Source organism: Nannobrachium achirus (assembly GCF_963921795.1).
Source record: "Nannobrachium achirus genome assembly, chromosome: 22".
NCBI lineage: Eukaryota > Metazoa > Chordata > Actinopteri > Myctophiformes > Myctophidae > Nannobrachium > Nannobrachium achirus.
Window position 1 is genome coordinate 20010239 of NC_137829.1, and position 20670 is coordinate 20030908.

Sequence of the window (20670 nt, forward strand, 5' to 3'; positions counted from 1 at the left end):
TAATATCTGGACTGGTAATTGGATCACATCATGATCCAATTTCCAACCTCAAAACGGGGTGAAATAAAGGCAAATTGCTACTATCATATTACAGTGACCTAGGGTGGTCCAGACTTGATTTCTTATAAATAAAAACTTGAGACCAAATTTTGAAATTCTAACTGACACAGAGGATATCCTGCTGAGAAGACTGTAATGATGCTGTCCGTTATGTTCCTATAAGTTCCATGCTGCAAGGGGCCTGTCACAGGACGTCTGGAATGTGGATAGCATTGAGCTGATGATTTATCATCATCAACATGGCACCATTTTGTACACGTGACAACAAAAGGAAAGACATCCAACGTTCATCACCTTCCTCCTCGATTTCCCTTGAACCCCCTGACATTAATTTTAGATCTGAAACTGTAAACCGGGGGTAGGCAACCTTAGGCACGGGTGCAAACATTGGCACCCGTGTTGAACCTTGACTGGGGAGGGGGTCAGGTGGGTTATTTCTCTGAGTCTAATATTTCTCTGAGTTATAACAATGTCCTGACAATCAAAATATGTCATAATGTTTGATGGCGTGTCATTAAACTTTATGTTGACATGGCACACTGACTATCTAGAAAATAAAAACATGGCACTTCATTTCAAAAAGGTTGCTGACCCCTGCTGTAAACCATGCACTTAAACCCTTTAGGCTATACTTTGTACCTACCCAGCAAAGTATACGAGGCATGGTTTTTGTTTGTCAGGGAGAAAGAAGGGATGACGTTACAATTACTCTTTGAGCACTGGTAACCAATATCCACGTAGTTCATGACAGACATCAATTAGGATAACTGTTAAGTGCAGTCCAAATACCCAAGGAAATTAGCAGGTAAATACTCTCAACTACAGTGACGTTTCAGACTAAAAAGAAAGTGAGGTAAAGTAAGTGAGAGCAAGGAGAATGAATAGTGGCAGAGGACAATTGGCAACAATTGGCAACTCATGCTCAATTTATACGGTACTCTGTTGAATGACCGTGTCACTCACCAAAGACAGCCGATCTGGAAGCTCACATGTTGCATCGTGACGCGATGTGAGCTTACATATTGGCTATTTTCGACACGTAACACCATCATACGACAAAGAATAATGAAGGCTTTCAGACAGCACAGGGCAAACATGGTTGCATTGTTTGTGTTACAAGGTGGCCCTTATACAGTACTATAAGAACGTAGCATGTAGAGTATGTGCTAATGTACTCAATGCTCAATTCCTAAAAGTCTTATTTGAGTTCAGTGTTGTATCTTTCTCCCTCTTCCTAGCTCACATGAGCAAGGTTTCCCTGTACAATGCATTAGTGTAGCATTCAATGTTGACAAAAAGAAAAAAACTGCTGGAAATTTAGAATTCACCAAGTATTTCCGGGCGATGTGCTCCTCCAGGAGATACCAATCTCACAGCTTCGGGGTGTCTGTGGGGGCCAGCGGGGCCCGACCCCTCTGGAATCGAGGTGGTATGCTCCCATTGTTGTCAGCTCCTGTGGGAATCAACAGAATCATTGTTGGGTATGGAACAGGTCGGTTAATCTTCTGTGAGCCACAAAAAAAGAAATAGCATACCATTAATTTGAAGACTAATTTGAAATCAAGCTTGAAAATGTGAAATAATCTTTGAAACACTGACATGCTATACAATATGACACGGTTCTGGTACCATAAGGTATGGTTCAATATGGCAAGATACTATTTAGGCAAAAATGCATTCCTTCCATAATTCTTCCAGAGTTCTTGGGACGCCAGGCCAGGACTGGAGGCAACACGGCTGATTTTAACCTAGTATCTGCGGTGGCGGGCAGGAACTTTACCCCTGCACCACTCGAGCACCAGCGATAATCTTGTCAGGGGACCCATCCCAATATAGCATCAGACCTCATACGAGTACATTTCCCTGGAGGTGTGAAGTCATATGCAGACTAATAGCACTGACTCCACACAGACATAGTAAAGTAAACCATTCATCTTTGGTCTTCTTCTTCTAACTGATTAGGGGAGCACGTCAAGCACTTGTTGTGACAGATAGGAGGACCGTGTTGACGTGTTGCATGGATCTCTGACTGGACGAGAACTAGTCAATCGTATCTGCCGCTGTCTCGTCCCGCCACCATCCGATGACATTTCCTAGCAGCTAGCCACATAGCCACCCACCCACGTCTGAACAGCGAAGGTCAGCAGGTGCTTCCATGATAGAAAACAGTCCACCAACCCACAGTTGTCCACAAAGTACCCCACTACCCCCCCCCCCCCCCCCCCAGCCCACCCCACTACCTCTCCACACACACACACACACACACACACACACACACACACACACACACACACTCCTGCATACCTCCCCACCCCCCCACCCCACCCTCTGAAATATGATCTTCCCCTCGTGATTGGATGAGAGGTAGGTTTGGAACGACAAGGGGAGGGCCTACAGTATATGATAGGGGGACAGATGGAAAGATGAACAGATGACTCTATGCAGAGAAGGGGGTGGGGCTAGTTGGATTAAGAGCATGACACCCGGGCTTCTGGATATCACAGAAGTTTCCAAACCATAATCCTCATCATCAGACACAAATACACAGCTGTTGGTGCCCAGGCAGCTACCATTGCTGCTCTCTCTCACTCACACACACACACACACACACACACACACACACACACACACACACACAATAACAATGGGGAAACCCCCTCATTCCACCCTGGCCAGACTTGCTAGCTAACACCACTCAGCTCAAGGTCATGTGAGTACAAATACAAGCAGAGGGAGTTTACAGTTTCAATCCAAACCCAACGCTGCTTCTCTAAAAGCAATGCAACTCTGGTAGAACAAAATGTCAGTGTCTCTTTTCTTTGCAAAACAGAGCAAGTGCAAGAGAGCAGGAAGACAGACAGAACATTACCTCCGGATATTAAATTATGAATAATTACTGTCATTTGAAAGTATTTCATGGTAGTTCTTTGGCTTCCTATACTTGCAACACAGATAACATCCCCCTCTGAAGCCAGGTTAGTAAGAGCTGTGGACCCGGCAAGCCGTACATGCACACACACACCCAGCCCAGACCACCCTCCATCCTCCATGTGTACGGTGTACTTACATGTAGCTTAAGTGGTGACCCAGTGTGTTAGCTTCAGCACCCTGCCCCTCTAACTCAAATCAATTCACTCCCATAATCCATTAAGGAGCCCGCCACGTCAGCAAAGTCCTCCAGGACCAGGCTGGTGGAGTCCTCACCAGACGGTAGCTCTGTGTCTGGGGCCCAGGCCTGGTGGTGGTGGTCATAGTGCGGAGCCTGGGGCTCAGCTAGAGGGCTCTTCCTCGCTGGTCCTGGAGGACTGGGTTGGAGAGGCTGGGAGGGCAGGTTAATTGACACCTGGGAGGAGGTAGATGCCGGCTCCTGCTGTTTCCGCGGCTCTCCTCCGGGGATGCCCGAGTCCTTGGCATTGGCGCTGCCACTGCCCCCACTGCCCCCCTCGCTGCCCTGCGAGGAGGGTGCCAGCACGTGGTAGAGGCTGGGTAGGCGGATGTCCAGGCGCACGCCGCTCTTTATGAAGAGCTTGTCGTTGAGGGTGTAGAGCTTCTCGGCGATGTCGTAGCCCAGCATGATGGAGAAGATGCGGGCGATGTAGCGCTCCTTAGACAGCAGCTGGTAGAGGCGGCGGCGACGCCACGAGATGTAGCGGGAGTCCTCCTCTGCCGTCAGGGTCACCTATAGGGGTCAAGGAAATACACAGATGAATAGAGTTATGGGTCATATACCTCTGTTTTATAAAGATCAATGCCCCAACAATGTATGATTGATATTTGTGACACTTGCTTTGGCAATGTAAACGTATGTTTTCTCATGCAAATAAAGCTCCTTTGAACTGAATTGATTGAGTCTTTTTTGCATTCCTCAACCCAATATAACCACTATGCTCTACTGGTGGCTAATGTGTTCCTCCACTATGACTCACAGTATGCTTAGCATTACTGCTGTCCATTTTCCAAAACATAGGCTATCATGGTTTGTTTGATTTTTTAGGAAGTCGTTGGACTCCATTCCTTTCAGTACGTAGAGCTGTCACGATTACAAATTTAAGTTGACGATCAAATGTCACACACATTGGCATTGAACATAATACAATTTAAATTTATGTTTGTTTTTTATTTGCTTCATAAACACAAATAGTTTATGAAGCAAATAATTAGCAGACTTGAAACTTGCTTGAGATAGGTGATACAAAATACTAAATGTCATTTGCACTATCATTTTTTGGTAAGGGTTATATTACAGTTACAATTTAATCCATTGTAAAGTAGAGACTCATGTGAAAGGTCTATCTGAAAACAATCCTGAAGAAAAGACCAACACTGATACAAGTTCATCTTAATGACTTTGTTTGAAAATAGGAAATGACAAAAAAAAAAAAGCTATTAAATATATGTTTCTGTACGATATTTGACCTAAAATGTGAGTTGTTGAAATGACATATTGATGCCGGTATGGTCCTTTAAAGCTGTGTAAAACATGTCACAATAAATGTAATCAAATAATTGACCTTTGGTGTCCTACCTTCCTGTCTACATTTCTCAATGGAAGAGTAAGGACACCGCTTTCAACTACTGCAGATCTACTAAATACATTTAACACACTCTACCACCAAACTCTATCTAGATTGGTCAAAATCTATATTTATTTGTTACATAAAGTCCCCGATAATTATAGCTCTAAGTACCTTGCTCAAGAGCAGCCCAACAGCAGCTGCCCATGGCAGAAATGATTTCTCATTCATCCCATCCAGGGAAACAAACTGGCCTTCCAGACACACGCCAACCACTCCAAACTCAAGGCAACTACAGTCCCTGGTGACAACACTCTCTTTCTCTAATTAAGCCCTAAAATACCCTGTGTTCATTTATCCATTTGTAACCCTGAGAGTGTGGGCTGGACCCTGACAAGGTCCATTTGGTTCCATTTGTACAGCCTCAGGGCTAACTGAGGATTTTACTGTGTAACTGACGCTACAGGATAGGCCTGAGGGGCAACTGCTTTCTCCTGTTCAATTGATCCCCCTGATGGCGGGCGCAATAAGACGCAACTCGCCGCAACCCAAGGATCGTCCTGGGTTTCTGTTTCGGAGTCCTTGAACGGCACTGCACCAAATTGGTTTTACCACCACACTCAGGTAGCTTCCAACCTCTTTATTATGTTATGGCCAAAAGCAAAAAAAAAGACAATCTACAAGCTTCCAACGCGTTACGAAGAAATAAATAAATCGTTAAAATAAAATAAAAGCAAGAATTAGAATTACATTATCTCTAATGTACGATGCATAAACTAGTGTCAAGTGCATATCAAGGGCAGGACCCAGCACTGAGGCTTATTTGTGTATGATGATGTAATTATTGAGCATTTTGTGGTTGAAAATATCAGTATCCAATATTTTGTCCTAACCACCTTGGCTGCAATGGTATTGGCAAAATGGGAACAGACTATATGAGTGTTGAATGTTTACCTGGAAGTTGCCTTCCTCGTTGGGCCTGAGAGACTCCCACTCAGGGGAGTCCAGGAACTGGTGTGGTTGGATGTAATGTAAGAACTGTCCCTCAAGTGACACACTGATCCTGATTGGACAAAGACAATATTATAAACAAAAGGGGGTTGGAGAGAGACAGCGAAAGAGTGACAGATTGAGCAAATCTAAGAGTCAAAGAGAGAAGATGATAAATTAGCAGCCGCAGGTGATAATAAAGAGAAAGGAGGGTTATCCTTTTAGCATCCTTTTGTATACATCTGTGCCACTGTATCTTTATTGCAAACTGTTAATAGTGTTCAATCAAATGATAATATTGTAGAAGAATAAATTAAATAACAGCTGTTGACGGCGACGCTGTGATCAACATTTAAGAGAGGAGGCTCTTTGTATTGTGTACAGTCCTGTCTCGAGACAGCTCTGTGTGTTGGAGGAGGGAATACGAATGGTGAGTCACTGATTTAAAAATATTAATAATTATACACTGTCTGTTCACAACATCTCTATGGGGGAAGCACTGCAAATATATGATAAATGTATTTGTATTGGGTTTTGTACTGTATGAGCAAGATTCACAGATCCACACCCTCCAGTCACAGATAATTATCTATATATGTAAAATAAGTTATACAGCGCACCCGGGGAAGCTCTCAAGAGTAAAGCCCTTTGCACACAGGACAGTTGCGACAGTTGCGTTTTTTGTTTGCTGCATGAATAAAACGCATTGGATTTGGTGTGCAATGCTGTGCGGAATCGGCGCTGCGGATCCCAAAAGGAGTCATAAAAGGAGTGATGAGTTTTTTACCGCATGCGACAAGACGCACGAATCGAACTGGGTTCGATCGAGAAAAAGACGCACGGCCGCAGCCACTCGTCGCACGGCCAATTCGGATCCGGTGTGCATGAGGTCGTAGAGAATCATTGTTTTCTTTTAAAAAAATGAAATTGTCCGTTTTATCTGTGCGGATAAACGCGCCTGTGTGCAAAGGGCTTAAGAGTGACCCGGGTTCTAATCCGACCCAAGGCACTTTACTGCATGTCATCCCCTCTCCTGCCTTTTATTGTCTCTGCTCATTGTATCCATCTGATAATAAAGGACAAAATGCCCAAAAATACCACATAGCCTACCTATACAGTAAATATGGAACAGTAGAAGCTTTGTTACCAAGGATCCCAAAGTAATTTAGACCTGGAACGCATCTGTGTCACATTCGATTTTAACCACTTTAACCATTCTTTTGTTTGAGTTATTACAAAAAATAGCAGATAAACAAGCTCACAGCGCAGCACCGAGTGCCGCACTGAGAGCTTGTAGATCTACTTTTTTGTGTGTGTAACGCATTGTGCAATTGTAACGCAAATCTTTCTTTCTCTTGGTCCCTGGAACAAAGTATTTTGAGAGGGGGGTCTGCGGTGAAATACCTATAATTCTAGGGGGTCCTTGACATTATACTTTGAGCTCATGGATAAAGAAACATACGTTTTTTCATAAAACAGACACAAACAACACTATACCCACCTCCCATCCAGCAGAAACGACAGCTGGTCAATAGGAGTCTTGCCTTCCAGGGCGTACGTGTCACCCGCCTTCAGCTCCACCACCTTGTTCTCGAAGGCTCCGGCGATCTCCTTGAACACCTGGACTGGCACGCCCAGGGGCAGGTACACCGCCTGGTACAGGGTGGTGAGTTCCTCACTGTGCAGGCCCTCCTGGTGCACGCGGAAGATGAGGTGGCAGATCTGAGCGGCGCACACCACGAGCAGGAGCAGGTTCCAGGTGAAGACGTCCAGGCCGCACATGGTCATCCAGCCCCACAGGGTCAGGCAGAGGAAGGACGGCACCATGAAGCCAAAGATGTAGAGGCAACCGTAGGCCGTGCTGCCCCCCATGTAGCCCAGGAACAGCATGGTGTTGCCCAGGTGGTAGAGTGCACCCTCCGTGTTGTTGGTCCAGCCATCGCAGAGCTGGTGGCCGTAGATGATTGAAGAGTTGTACACACTCATACTGGAACCTCTTGAAACAGCGACTTTGTGCACGGATCCAATAAGTTAAAGGTAAAAGTTAAAAATAAAAGGTGTTTGAAGTATGTGAATTATGCACACACAAAAAAAAACCAGAAAGTAACTAATGCCGTGCTACCGATGAAGCTCGTCTGCTCAAGCGTGTTTCTGTCATCCCATCTGCAAAGTTCAAAACCGATTCTTTCTAGCTTTTATTGATCATCAACTTTCTATAAAAAGTAACAGCTAATACCGACCCAAAAACAGAGTTTTTGTTCCCCTGCCATACACTTGGAAATTCCTCTTCATTGAGAAATTGCTCCTTCTTCAACCACTGGACTTAACAGTCAGAATAGATCTATTCTCTCATCTTCTCTTCTGAGTACGTTGTTCTGTTGTCTGCCTTCTACTTTTCTTTCTATTTCCCTCACTCATTAGTGTGCTCTGGAGAGCTAACAGCTGGTGACAGAGAGAGAGAGAGGGGACAGGAAGAGGGGGAGAGGGAGCGAGGGAGACTGGGAGAGGATAGAGCCCTAGAAGGATAACCATGTTTGGAATTGAAACCCAAGGAGCAGGGGAGTCACTGATAGAAAGCAGACCAGCTACTTAACATAACAGACGGAGAGGGAGAGAGAGAGAAAAGAGGGATGATGGCAAGTGACAGAGGGAGGTTGAGTGACTGTGATGCCGGTTGAGCTGCACAAAAATCTCAGTTCATTCCATTTCTTCCAGAGTTACAGCTCAGAGTATCCAAAAACAACATAGAGCCGCATAACTTCACATGCCTGGAGTTCCGCCAATGGCCCCGAATTCGCCAGTGCATATTTAGGGACACTAAAATACTGTAGTGACTGAGCAGGTCAGATTTCAGCAACGAACCACCTACCGACCGTACCACACACATTTCACACAGCCCTCTGATACTGACATTCACAGGGACCAGTGGCCCCCGTGGCTTCCATTGCATGCCCCGCCATACTGTACACACACCTTTACTAGTTCACTCAAATGTATACAAACACCATTTCACAGTCAAATCTGCATCATATTATGTAAATAACACTTGGCCAATAAAAACCTCAAGACTAATTAAAGATGAGGAAAGTGAGAGTAAGTCAATAACCAGCAGATAACTGAACTTTTCCACATTTCAGTTCTTCCCTCCGAAGACATTGACACCCAAAAGTAATTTCTCATAACGCCATTGTCATCATTCTACCACTATTTTCCAATATGGGTTGCTATTCATCATGCAAAGTTAACTGTGCTTAACCAACTGTCATTGCCAATAACTTGCTGCGACCGGTGTCTCTTCTCCAGGTGACCTGCTTGGACATGCAAGAAAACATCCACTATTTATTTCTGTATGTTCTAAAGTAGTGTACATTATGTATGGATCAATTACCCATATAAAAGCAATCATAACCTCCACTTGGTAGTATAAAGGCCTTTCACTGACATACTCCCATAATATAACATGGTGTGTGCACACATAACATGCCACACCTAAACATGTCCTGGCACTCGTAAAAGTGGGAAAGGTCACACAGCAGAGGCCCCCCAGCATGGCGTCACATCCATACAAGGAACAGAGCCACAGAGAAAACGCAACAACACTCATGGTAATGACATTTAACAGGCAATCACAGCAAAAAGATCCTTTGTCAATTTAACTCATTGCACAAATTGGTGTAGAGTATCTCCAAGTATACAAATGGAACACATTTGATTCCAGTGGTACACTCCGTTAAATTACTCAGAGGACCTTCAGCTCAAATGGTACCGTCTGTCTCACACAATTATAGTGGTTAGACAGATTGCATGCAGGGACATTATCCCAGTTTAATTTGTGTGAATTTTAACACCAGCTAGGATCATTGCACTCCCAATTCCAGTGGGGGACATTTCTGCACATTTTGCAACGAGCTTGGCTCAGGTCCATCAGAGGTGTACCGTCACCAAATACAGCTCATGCTACTTACAAAAAAAGAAAAGTGCCACACTATTGAGGGAAGAATGCAGATATGTGAAGTGTTGGCTATAGCAGGGGCAGTTATTTTAAGCCGAGTGCATACCAGGGACAGCAACTGTGGCAGGCAGGCAACCCTTTTCACAGGAAGATTTAGAACCAGCCTTCATTCTGGTGAGAACCTCTAACGATGAAAGGAGGTTACCATAATAACGTTGTCAATAATGGACATTGCCGTAATTCTTTACTTGTCAATGAAATATTTGAGTGCCAGTTTCTCAACAGAAATAACCACTTTGAGAATTATGTCAAGCACAAAGAAGTGATTATTGCATTGGATACATTTTATTGAATTTCTACAAACATTACAGGACACATTCACAGGATTTCTTAAGTTAAAGTCTTGAAAATATTAAGAACAGCATACAGTCTCATCATCTCCAATGGCTCATTCCCTTCAGGTTGGTATAAATAAGACAGGAATATCCATGGTCCACTTCTCAGTCAGTCAGCAACACACTGCAAAAAAAAAGCGAAAGTGTATGAACAATTAAGCAATTTAACAATTTGAATTAATTAGTCAAATTCCCCTTTCAGAGAAGAGTGAGGTGGGTGGTTGGCAGGAATGGGATCAAGTGAGGAGAAGAGCTGCAGAAATCACAGCACGCATGCTCGTTCGTGCATGCGTACACGGGCGGCGAGAGCTGGATTGTGTTCATCTTTGTGAAATACCGCGCAGCGTTTACTTGCAGAGCGAATGTTTTGTCTCACCGCAGCGCAGTCCCCGCTGATCCTAGCGCGAGCCCCCACGGCAACCACTTCCCGTCTGTAGGGCCCTTTAGTTTTTTTTTCTTAAAGTACGATTTTCAGTTATTCATGCATTGTATTCTGCATTGATATACCAAGCATAGCTCAGGGGTAGAGAAACCGCTATTAGAGCACGAAGGGTTCCCAGTTCGAATCCGGGCTCCCCGAGTTAATGTCGAAGAGTCCTTGAGCAAGACTCTGAACCCCTAGTTGCTCCCGGTGAGTAGGTTGGTGCCTTGCATGGTTTCCTCCGCCACCGGTGTATGAATGTGTGCGTGAATGTAATGCACAATCTATGTTAAGCGCCTTGGATAAAAGCGCTATATAAATGCACCATTTACCAGTTAACATGAGACTAGGTTTATTTTGTAGTTTGTTTTCCTTTCAGGATCAAAACTAAATGGGGTAAAAAAAACATTGCAAGCTGCAGCACATCAAATTAAGGGTGGATGCGTTAGATTTAGGTGTGTAATTATTGACAATACCGTCATGTTTTAGGTGTGCAATTATTGACAATACTGTCATGTTAGCACTTGAAAATGTGAAAAGTCTCCATGACTCAGCATTAAGAATTACCCAACCTTTATTAAGACCCCTGATGAAGGGTCACGGAGCAGAAAGATGGTACCTGGGAGGTTTTTAATTTTAATTTAAACAAATCCATTTGGTTAGACATGTACACTTGATTTTACAGGGAGAGCATCAGACGTCTGCAGTGATAAAAACGTCATGCTAGCCTGGACTGCCGCATACAAGTAAACATGGATGGAGATGCATGTCCCATGGGACACAATGGATGGATGGATACACAATACTGACATGCATCACTACCCCTCCCAACTCTACGTGTTTCCATGAACATGATTTTCCAACTTAATCCACTCAATTGTTCAATACAATGCCATGCCAGTTGGACCAGCAATGGTTTAATTATGGACCAACAGGAGCCATTATTGTTTGCTAGAAATAGTTGTCAAGTCTGCATGTTTACAAATGTGGTAGCACTAGCAGTCACTGTTTGGAAGTCTGGTGGTGACTATATACCGGTAGTAGCTACTTACCAAACACTCACACTCACACAATAATGGAGTTAAGTTAGATCTTGAATCCAAGCGCCCTCATGCATTCTTTGTGAGCTTCGATCAGGTCTGTGCAGTTCTCTTCTCCCTTTTCAATGATGCTAGTGATGGAAGAGAGTAGAACAAACACAAAAATGTGTCTACAACACCGAAACAAATGTCATTCCAACCATTACCGTCCTCGATACAACTATGTACTCCAGTGGTTCTCAAAGTGGATTCCAGGGATTCTGGGTTCCTTCAGGGGAGTCTAAATTGACCCAGACAAGTCTGTAACCCTAACTTAACCCGGTTCCATTTTGTACACTGTCACAGTGGGGTCCAACTTATGTTCCCCAGGTTCTATGTTCCCCAGGTTCTATGTTCCCCACCTCACAGCATTAGTTTAGTGAGGTTATGGTTAGGGTTATGGTTAGGGTTAGGGGACCTCTGGTCATGAAATAAAACGCACACACCTCAGGCCACCTAGCGGCCACCGCAGATACAATGGTTCACAACCCGGAAATAAGCGGCGGTCGAGTTGGATGCACTTTATTTCATGGCAAAAATAATGTATTTTACAGAGTAGGTGGGGTGCTGAGGGGTTCACCACCGCGGAGAATAGACTTTCAACAACGCAAAACTACCTTTGGTTTGGTGAGTAGTGAAACAGTTTTGTTTATTTTGACTGATGTTGAGCGCTCGGAGGGGCCGACAATCTCGAGTCTAGCCATTTCCCGACGGGTCTGTCAGAGCGTCTCCGGGAGGAGACGCGATGGACCAGAGCTAGGTTAGGGGGTAGGTTTAGGTGGTAATAAAGTGGGGAATATAGAACCTGGGGAACATAGAACCTGGGGAACATAGGTACGGTCCCGTCACAGTTAGACCTTAGTTGAAATGTCTAAGTTTGAGAAACACTGATGTACGCAATAAATAAGAGTATTGCAACATCCCCTTACTTACCAAGCATCCCTTGGTTTCTTGGTCTCAGGACAGGCGCAACAAGGTTTGAGTGGCTTCTTCTCAGCACAATCGGTAGCTGGAGCAGCTGACTCGACGCTGGCAGCAGACAGGGTGTCCGACATGATGATGATAATGAACTGTCTGGAAACAACAATACAGTTTAATCAGTCACTGGTCAGTGGTCACTGGTTCCCAAACTTTTAAGCTCGAGAGCCAAAAGAGAAATTAGACCTTTTTTCCGGCCGGTACCCAAAATAGTGAAAACAGCAGATCTAGAACCAGTGATTTTAAACTATATTCCACAGCTGGAGGGTGTCGCTTGCCTTGTTAAAGCGTGTACTACTGATTACATGTTTCGATGATGCGCTAATGTTGTTGGCTAAGCTAACCACAGCCATCATATACTAACAAACTGCATTAAACCTATGCATTAAACCCGCTACAGTAACAGCTAGGCGTTATCTATCAGCGGATTGATAGACAAACTAAACGTTCTCATCGACGGGATGTTTCTCAGCCGCATCGCATCATTATTGATAATATTATTATCCATGTTATGTAACTCACGTGATAGCCGGTTAGCAGCAACACGGTGCTTCTTGTTGCCACTGTCACTTCAAGATCAAACAGGAGAGAAACCAACACATGTGCTCTCTTCCTTATATGTCACGTGGCCTCAACGTGCAGACTTCTGGGATATGTAGTCACGAAACGTACCCAGTACCAGTGGTGTAAAAAGGTAAGTACAATTTTGAGGTACTTTTACTTTACTGGAGTATTTAACATTTGCAATACTTTTACCTCTACTCCACTACATCTTTGAAACCTTTAGTTTGAGCTAGTAGATCTGCACAGTTTAGTATTTTACTTTTAAGTGTATTTTGATCAGATTTTGATTGATGTTTATTTACTCAAGTAACATTTTGAACAGGGTGAGACTTGTGAGTATTTTTATATGGTGTATATTGCTACTTTTACTTAAAGGAGCTATAGTCAACTTTTTCTTGAAAAACGGATGCTAAAATAAAAATAATGTTTCGAAAATATTTTATAAAAAAATAAGCTTCATATATGTGTTTCAATAAAAAAATGACCACAAAAAGCGGAAAAATAATGATAACATAATCATTTTGGTCCTTTGTTTACATTTACAGGGTCCGAAAAATGTAAACAAAGGGCCAAAATGATTATTTTATCTTTATTTTTCCGCTTTTTGTGGTCATTTTTTAATTGAAACACATATATGAAGCTTATTTTTTTATAAAATATTTTCGAAACATTATTTTTATTTTAGCATCCGTTTTTCAAGAAAAAGTTGACTATAGCTCCTTTAACATTTGAGTACTCCCCAGGGGAAGCGCTCACTATCCCGACTATCCGCTGTTCCGACATGGTCGGCAGGTTAGTTACTTAGCGTCGGCAGGTTAGTTACTTAACGTAAGGCAGGTTAGTTACTTAGCGTAAGGCAGGTTAGTTACTTAGCGTCGGCAGGTTAGTTACTGAGGTAAGGTTTACTGAGGTTAGGTTTAGGGTTGGGGGTAGAGTTAGGGTTATAGTTTTAGTGTCGGAATACCGGACCGTCTGTTGAATTGGGCTGAATCTGCAGATGCATTGCAATGAATTGGAGGCTGTTGAGCTGAAATGGACATATTCTTGCAAAAGTAAACCCAGCTGAGCTCACAACATGGGTCGTGTGTGTGTGTGTGTGTGTGTGTGTCATCATAATAAGGTAGGAGTTTCTAGCGCCACCTAAGGGCCATAATTATGCTGAGTCCGACTGCAGGCAACTCAAGGGACAACAGGAGGACGAATGCGGTCATTTCAAATTACATAATATAAACAAACTATTTGTGTTAATAAATAAACGCCAGCAGTGGTTAGTATAAAAGTCTCTCTTGCTCATACACAGTTTTATTTTTTCTCTCTCCTGCTGGTTCATCGTGATAGCATATCACAGCAGGTGCCCTGACGAGATTTGATGTGACTCCCGTAATCCTCATCCTTACCTCCACCACCAGGCCTCAGGCTGATCCCCAGGCACTAAACCTAAACCCCAGGCAAGGTAAGTCAAATTTATTTATAAAGCACATTTAAAAACAGCCAAAGGCCTACCAAAGTGCTGTAGGCCTACTTGGTTCTCAAACGTTTTCATGTCAAATTCCTGCCAAATTGACACTTACAGTACTAGCCCGCAGATCTCCATTTGAAAAGATATAGGCCTACCCCCATTAGAGAAGATGTTTATGGCTCTAGGCTCTAGCAGTGATTCCAACTATTAATTTCAAGACCAGTTTGACCTGCATTTTAGGCTACGGCCCCCCATTTAATGATATTTCTAACTCTGAGGCCCCAATTTATACTTTAAAATCAATGTTCATTTAACTCTGAGAGTGTACAAATAGGTCCATTTGGTTCCATACCCATAAGGGTCCTTTTGGTTCCTAACTATCATTTAGCTGGGGACCCCCTGGAACTCCCTCAAGGGCCCCTGGAGGTTTCCAGAACCCACTTTGAGAACCAATGCTGTACAACATGACATTTGTATACACAAGAGTGGGACCCCCCCACCAACACCCCCTTATCGTTGTCCAGCTATGGGACCCCCCTCCTCTCCAGGCAAGTGGGACCCCACCACCGCAAGTGGTCAAGGTGGAACCCCCAGTGGTCCAGTCCAGGTGGGGTGAAAGATGCTGTTGAGTGCTGAGAAGGAATCTGCAAGGTGAGTCCATGGCATGGAGTCATGTATGACGATCCTTGCTTTACACATGGTGACTGTTCAAATAGGTAAATAACTTGGAGAACTTGACTTGTAAAAAAGACCAACTCTTTAACCACTTTGAACCTGGGCATGTCAATTATTGGCAGAATCTATGAATAGAAAATAAAAATAGAGACAGCCAGGGCTGTCTTCCTGATGGCTAGTAAAGTTTGTGTATGCGACCTGACGGTCGCTTATCTCCCGATTAGGGAGTCTTACTGCCAGGTACTACCTGATGTGCCAAGCTTACAATGATCTAATCAGCCACAGACAAAGACATCATTATTATCAGCTACATTTTTTTTCCCTTTTAAAAAGAAAATAAGGGGTGGCTCTTTGATTCAGCCTGGCCTGTTCTCCCCTAGGCTACATTGTTGTCTGTCCATCCACCGGCTGTCTGTCCGTCTGTAGGTCCGTCTGTCCATCACGTCACGTCACACTTTTGGCCCTATTTTGGCCCCTATCTCCGGCACCGTTGGCCCTATCGATGCTAAACTTTGCACACACACTCCTTGGCTGTCAAACCACAACCTCACAAGGCCCTCTTCTAGCGCCACCATCAGGTCGATTTTTGCAAAACACATTTTCTCTGTATTTTCTCTGTTTTGAAAGTGATTTGACTAATCTCCCAAATATTTGTGTCCTTAAGGGTGTCGTTCATTAGTGTGGTTGCCCAACAGGGGCAACACATTATAGTTCTAGAACTACTTTTTTTCTTTCTTTCTTTCTTTCTTTCTTTCTTTCTTTCTTTCTTTCTTTCTTTCTTTCTTTCTCTTTCTTTCTTTCTTTCTTTCTTTCTTTCTTTCTTTCTTTCTTCTCAAGTCCTTAAATTAGATCCTATTTCCTTGTTTTCCTTGCTTGACTAACATACAAGCAAGGAAATAGGAGCTAGGAAATAGGATTTGATTTAAGGACTTGAGACGCAGCTTATATAAATAGACTATCCAGACTATAAATAGGCTATCCAGACTATAAATATAGGCAACCACTCTCCCAATCTTCCAGAATTGCATCTTTCTAGTTATTATTATCCATCTACAACACCTTTGAATAGACACAGGATAAACGTATTACTGTAACATGTCAGAATCTGTGCATTTATATCTGTTTATATAAATAACCATGTGTATGTGGGGGATATGAATGTGTTTACATAAAGCACATGCTCTACTGTGCAGTTACAGTAGAGCAACGTGCACAATAAAATGCTGACTCACTTATTCAAGGTTTTAGGGCCAGCTGTGTGCCACATAAACAAGCGAGTATAAGCACATTATTTCTGCCGTCGGCATAATCTGTCCCTTTGACAAATCTGCATCCACATCTGAAACGCATTCTTCACTGTGCATGTGTGAACTCATCAAACATTGCTCTTTAAAAACCAAACAAAAGTCCCTTTTGTTCCAGTTGATTTCCACTGGTTCAGTAGAGCAGGGGTCTTCAACCTTTTCAGGCCGCCACCCCCAAAATAATCATATTTGAACTGGGGACCCCCCTACCCTGATGAGAAATAAGAGTTGAGGAATTACATTTTGTATAACACGGTTTTATTGTGAAAATAGCAGATCTACAACATGCTCACAACACCTCGCATGTAGATCGGCTATTTTGACAATTTCCGCCTCTAATATTTGACAATTTGACCAATGTTTCATTTGTCTTTTAAAAAGTCCTTAAATTGTCATTTTAGAAATGTGCAAATACCTTGCACATTAAGTTAATTGTCTGGGGACCCCCCTGGGGGTCGACAGGTTGAGAACCAGTGCAGTAGAGCATCCCTGATGGAAGGGGAAGATGGAGGCGGCAGCACCACGACAGTGTCGATATACCCTGAAGTAAGCGTCTCTTTACCCAGCACTTTGTCCAGCACCTCCTACATGTACAGTATCATCCCATGTTGTGTCAGGTGAAGGGCTAAGTACTTTAACTAAAGTTGTCAGGTCAATGATGTACCGGTACACTTTACACCACAAACATCACAACATACAGTACACACATTCCAATGATCCTGTAAAACCGCGGCAGGTCCAACATACTCTGCGAGCTGCGTAACATATTCCATTTGATGTAGGCAGCTTATAGCAGTGGTTCTCAAACATTGTCATGTCAAGGACCCCAAAATTGGCAAATATTTGGCTGCAGTCCCCCATCTGAGAAGATTTTTGTTCCAAGAACCCTCATAAGAGAAGATTTTCTTTTTTTAATTAGTCCAATTATTTTTTAAATAGCCGATCTTGAAGCTCACAACTTAAGCTCAAGCTTGTTGATCAGCTATTTTCGAAAAGCCTAATAGGGTTCAAATTTAGCACATGCATCACGGTGCCCGGCACAAAAGGGACACAGGCAGACAGACAGACAGACAGACAGACAGACAGACAGACAGACAGACAGACAGACAGAAGACTGACAGTAGGCAACAGGTATTGCATAATTGGGTTGAGCATACATTTCCAACTTGCTTTGTTCCCAACCTGCATCGTGTCCGAGTAGGTCAGTGCCCAACAGCCACACATTTTGCTGGAGACCCCCTGGAACCCACTCAAAGACCCCTGGAGGTCCCTGGACCCACTTTGAGAAACCACTGCCTTACTGTGTTACTTGTGTGTACTGTGAGTGCATAATGTTGGTGCCATGCTGGACCCCTTCAGATATACCGTAACTGGAATTGTGTTGAAGGTTTTCAGAAGCAAAGCATTATGATGGCATTATGTTACCAATCGATAATCCTGTATTATTTATTATATTTCTTTCATAACTGGTCGCCTTAGCCACGCCCTCTACACCCTGAGCTGACTTATCCTGACTATTATATCGTTGTTGTCCAGTTGACACCTTGTATGTCAAAAAAAACGTTTGTTTTGCATTTATCATTTTAGAAATGATTTAAAATAATACACATATTTCAGCACACAACGCCTTGCATCACGAGGCATTGTGTGCTTATAGATCTGCTATTTTCTCTAGTTTTGTGCCACAGTCTTGTATGATGAAGCAGGGCTTTACTTTACGAAAAAAACATACACATTTGAAACTTGGAGATACAAGGTTTCTGCCCGACAGTGACTATATACTAATTTGGGAGATGATATTGGGAGACATCGTTGTTAAAAGGTGTTTAATCTTGCTCCTGCACAGACTGCACATACTGATGGCTGATTATCAGTTGATAGTTTTGTTCTTCACCTGCATAAGAAGAAATAAATCGACCATTAATGGGCAAACACATGAATGAATAATGAAACATTATAGCCCTCCCATTGAAGAAGACGGTCGACTTGGTAATAAATGCAGCTCTTTGAATTGTGGTTGGACACACATCTTGTTTATGGGCTTTTATGCCTTTATTAATAGGACAGTAGACTGACAGGAAATGGGGAGAGAGATGGGGAGTGATACGCAGCAGAGGTCGTCGGAATTGGGATTCGAACCAGCGACACGCTGATGTCAGGCATCATAGCCTATGTGGTATGCGCCTGGATCACTAGGCTAGTGTGTGCCCCAGTAGTCAGGGTTTTATGTTTATGTGAGTATTTTGAGTCCATGCCATAAAATAACACTGATAAATGATCAAATCTGTTGTTCAGTTAACAAATTCTATCTCTCTCTCTCTCTCTCTCTCTCTCTCTCTCTCTCTCTCTCTCTCTCTCTCTCTCTCTGTCTCTCTCTCTCTCACACACACACACAGACACACACACACACTCACACAATTGCTCTCTGCCTCGCTCTATTTCTCTCAGTCAGTGCATTACTTTTCTGGTTCGCAACTGGGCAAAAGCAAGAGAGGACTCTCTGTCCCCCTCTCTGTTGTCAATGCAATCAAATTGAGTGACTGATCTACACAGATGCCTCGCTAGTCGCTACCAACACATTCTACATCAGACCCGACGTCAGCTAATACGTAATACACCTGCTGTTGCCATCCCTGTACCTACTGTAAATACGACTATTGTCATCAATCTCTATGATAAGGGTTGACACTTTCATTTTCCAAGATGATCATTGGCATTTCAGATTTTCTTTTTAGTGACACTTAGTGAAAAGAGAGATACAGTAACGGCAGGAGAGAGAGGGGAGATGACATACAATAAAGCGCCTCGGGTGAGATTCGAACCAGGGTCACGTGCAAGAAGGACTATAGTTTTATTTACGTGGTACAGTATGTGCCTCTACTCTGTGAGCCACTGGGGCGCCCCAGGGTTGACACTTTTTTTTTTTTTTTTAAGATTTGTTTTTGGGCTTTTTTATGTCTTTATTCGATAGGACAGTAGACTGACAGGAAATGAGGAGAGAGATGGGGAATGACATGCAGCAAAGGTCGTCCGAATCAGGAATCGAACCGGCGACGCCAGCAGGCATCATAGCTTAGTATGTGGTATGCGTCTTGACCACCAGGCCAGCGGGCGCCCCAGGGTTGACACTTTAAATCCTTGGCACCGCCATATGCCAGACCAACACCGGCCGTATAATTAACAAAGGCCCACGGCCAGTGGAGGCTTCACTTCCTGTGTCAGCTTAAAAAGTTTGGTGTGAGTGGAGCGGCAATGCAGCACTTAATACAGACCTCCTGTGGAGAGTGTCCTCGTCTTCTCAGTCAAGTTGTGGTACGACAACACACCTGCCCTTGAGCAGGAACGGTTGGATTTGTACGCACAGCGTCAAAGCTTATTGGCTGTGACCTTCCTTCTGTCTCCTCCATGTACGCTACATGTATCATACGCAGGGCGCAGATGGTGATGGCTGACTCCTCTCACCCTACTGGCTCCCTCTCTCCAAATCCGCCCTCTCTCCAGAAGGAGATTCCAGAGTTTTAATAAATGCAGGACAACCTCGCGTCAGGAACAGCACATATATCCTGAGGCTGTACTATACTGTACGTGAACTCTTGACGCACAAGCCGTTTTAGCAGCAGAGCAAGCATTCACCAACAAGCACTTTAAAAAGTAGGTACAGTAGGTAGGAGAGAAAAGTACTTTAGGATTTTAACAAATTAAATCCCATATACTTCACTGACCTGTGTCCCCCAGGGATCTATACTTTTATCCACTCTACACCAAATCTCTTTGCTGAAAAATAGACGATCTACAACAAGATCACAATGTGATCCATGAATGCTGTCTGTTTTTAGAAATAGCATTACCTGCCTTTAGACTTAATATTGTGCCAGATTATAGATGCTAAAGTCTGTGTTGGCTACGTTACATCCTGTCCTCCACTACATTCACAATGACGCAGGAGAGAGATAGGACAATGGCAGGGTTGGGAATTATCCAGCATCCACAGTCTGGTGAATTGGGCTGTGGCTTATCGAGGTTGTCCGCTCAGTTTAGCTCCCATTAGCAATGAGCAATTTAATCTCCCCCAAAGGTTTTTGGGGAGATTAAAATGTATTGCTAATGGGAGCCAAACTCTGTGTTCTGGTCTCAGGTATGACCTCTGTCCTCCAGCACTTATGTTTTTTAGGTCTGGATGTGCTTGCGTGCCCTTTGGTACTTCACAAGGTTATACCGGCTCTGCATCTCTTTGGAGCAGCCTTTCCCACCAAGTTTCGTAAACACATTTCCGCATTCA

At 43.5% G+C, this 20670-nt stretch overlaps 2 protein-coding genes across 4 annotated transcripts; both read right to left on the reverse strand.

Annotated features, from left to right (window-relative positions):
• Positions 1–1430: 1430 nt before the first annotated feature.
• Positions 1431–7550, reverse strand: popdc2 (popeye domain cAMP effector 2; the record flags this gene model as incomplete). Its single annotated transcript, XM_080752738.1, has 4 exons — positions 1431–1513; positions 3196–3739; positions 5529–5637; positions 7066–7550. 4 exons carry the CDS (start codon positions 7548–7550, stop codon positions 1431–1433), a joined length of 1221 nt encoding a protein of 406 aa, XP_080608864.1.
• A 2289-nt stretch (positions 7551–9839) lies between these two features.
• Positions 9840–13003, reverse strand: cox17 (cytochrome c oxidase copper chaperone COX17). 3 transcript variants are annotated; one of them, XM_080753283.1, is made up of 4 exons: positions 12912–13003; positions 12345–12485; positions 11402–11503; positions 9840–10035 (listed from the first exon to the last, which is right to left on the reverse strand). In XM_080753283.1, the coding sequence occupies exons 2-3, from the start codon at positions 12464–12466 to the stop codon at positions 11419–11421; spliced, it is 207 nt and encodes a 68-aa protein (XP_080609409.1). In that variant the 5' UTR covers positions 12467–12485; positions 12912–13003; the 3' UTR covers positions 9840–10035; positions 11402–11418. The 3 variants fall into 3 exon arrangements, with proteins under 3 accessions (XP_080609409.1, XP_080609407.1, XP_080609408.1); XM_080753281.1 differs by having other exon boundaries at positions 11385–11503; XM_080753282.1 differs by having other exon boundaries at positions 11385–11503; positions 12345–12481; positions 12912–12966.
• Between the last annotated feature and the right edge of the window lie 7667 nt (positions 13004–20670).

Coding starts and splice junctions, on each gene's coding strand:
- cox17 (XM_080753283.1), bottom strand. CDS start 12,466: ATGTCGGACACCCTGTCTGCTGCCAGCGTCGAGTCAGCTGCTCCAGCT. Junction 11,504..12,344: donor AAGAAACCAAGGGATGCTTG/GTAAGTAAGGGG, acceptor TTCCATCACTAG/CATCATTGAAAAGGGAGAAG.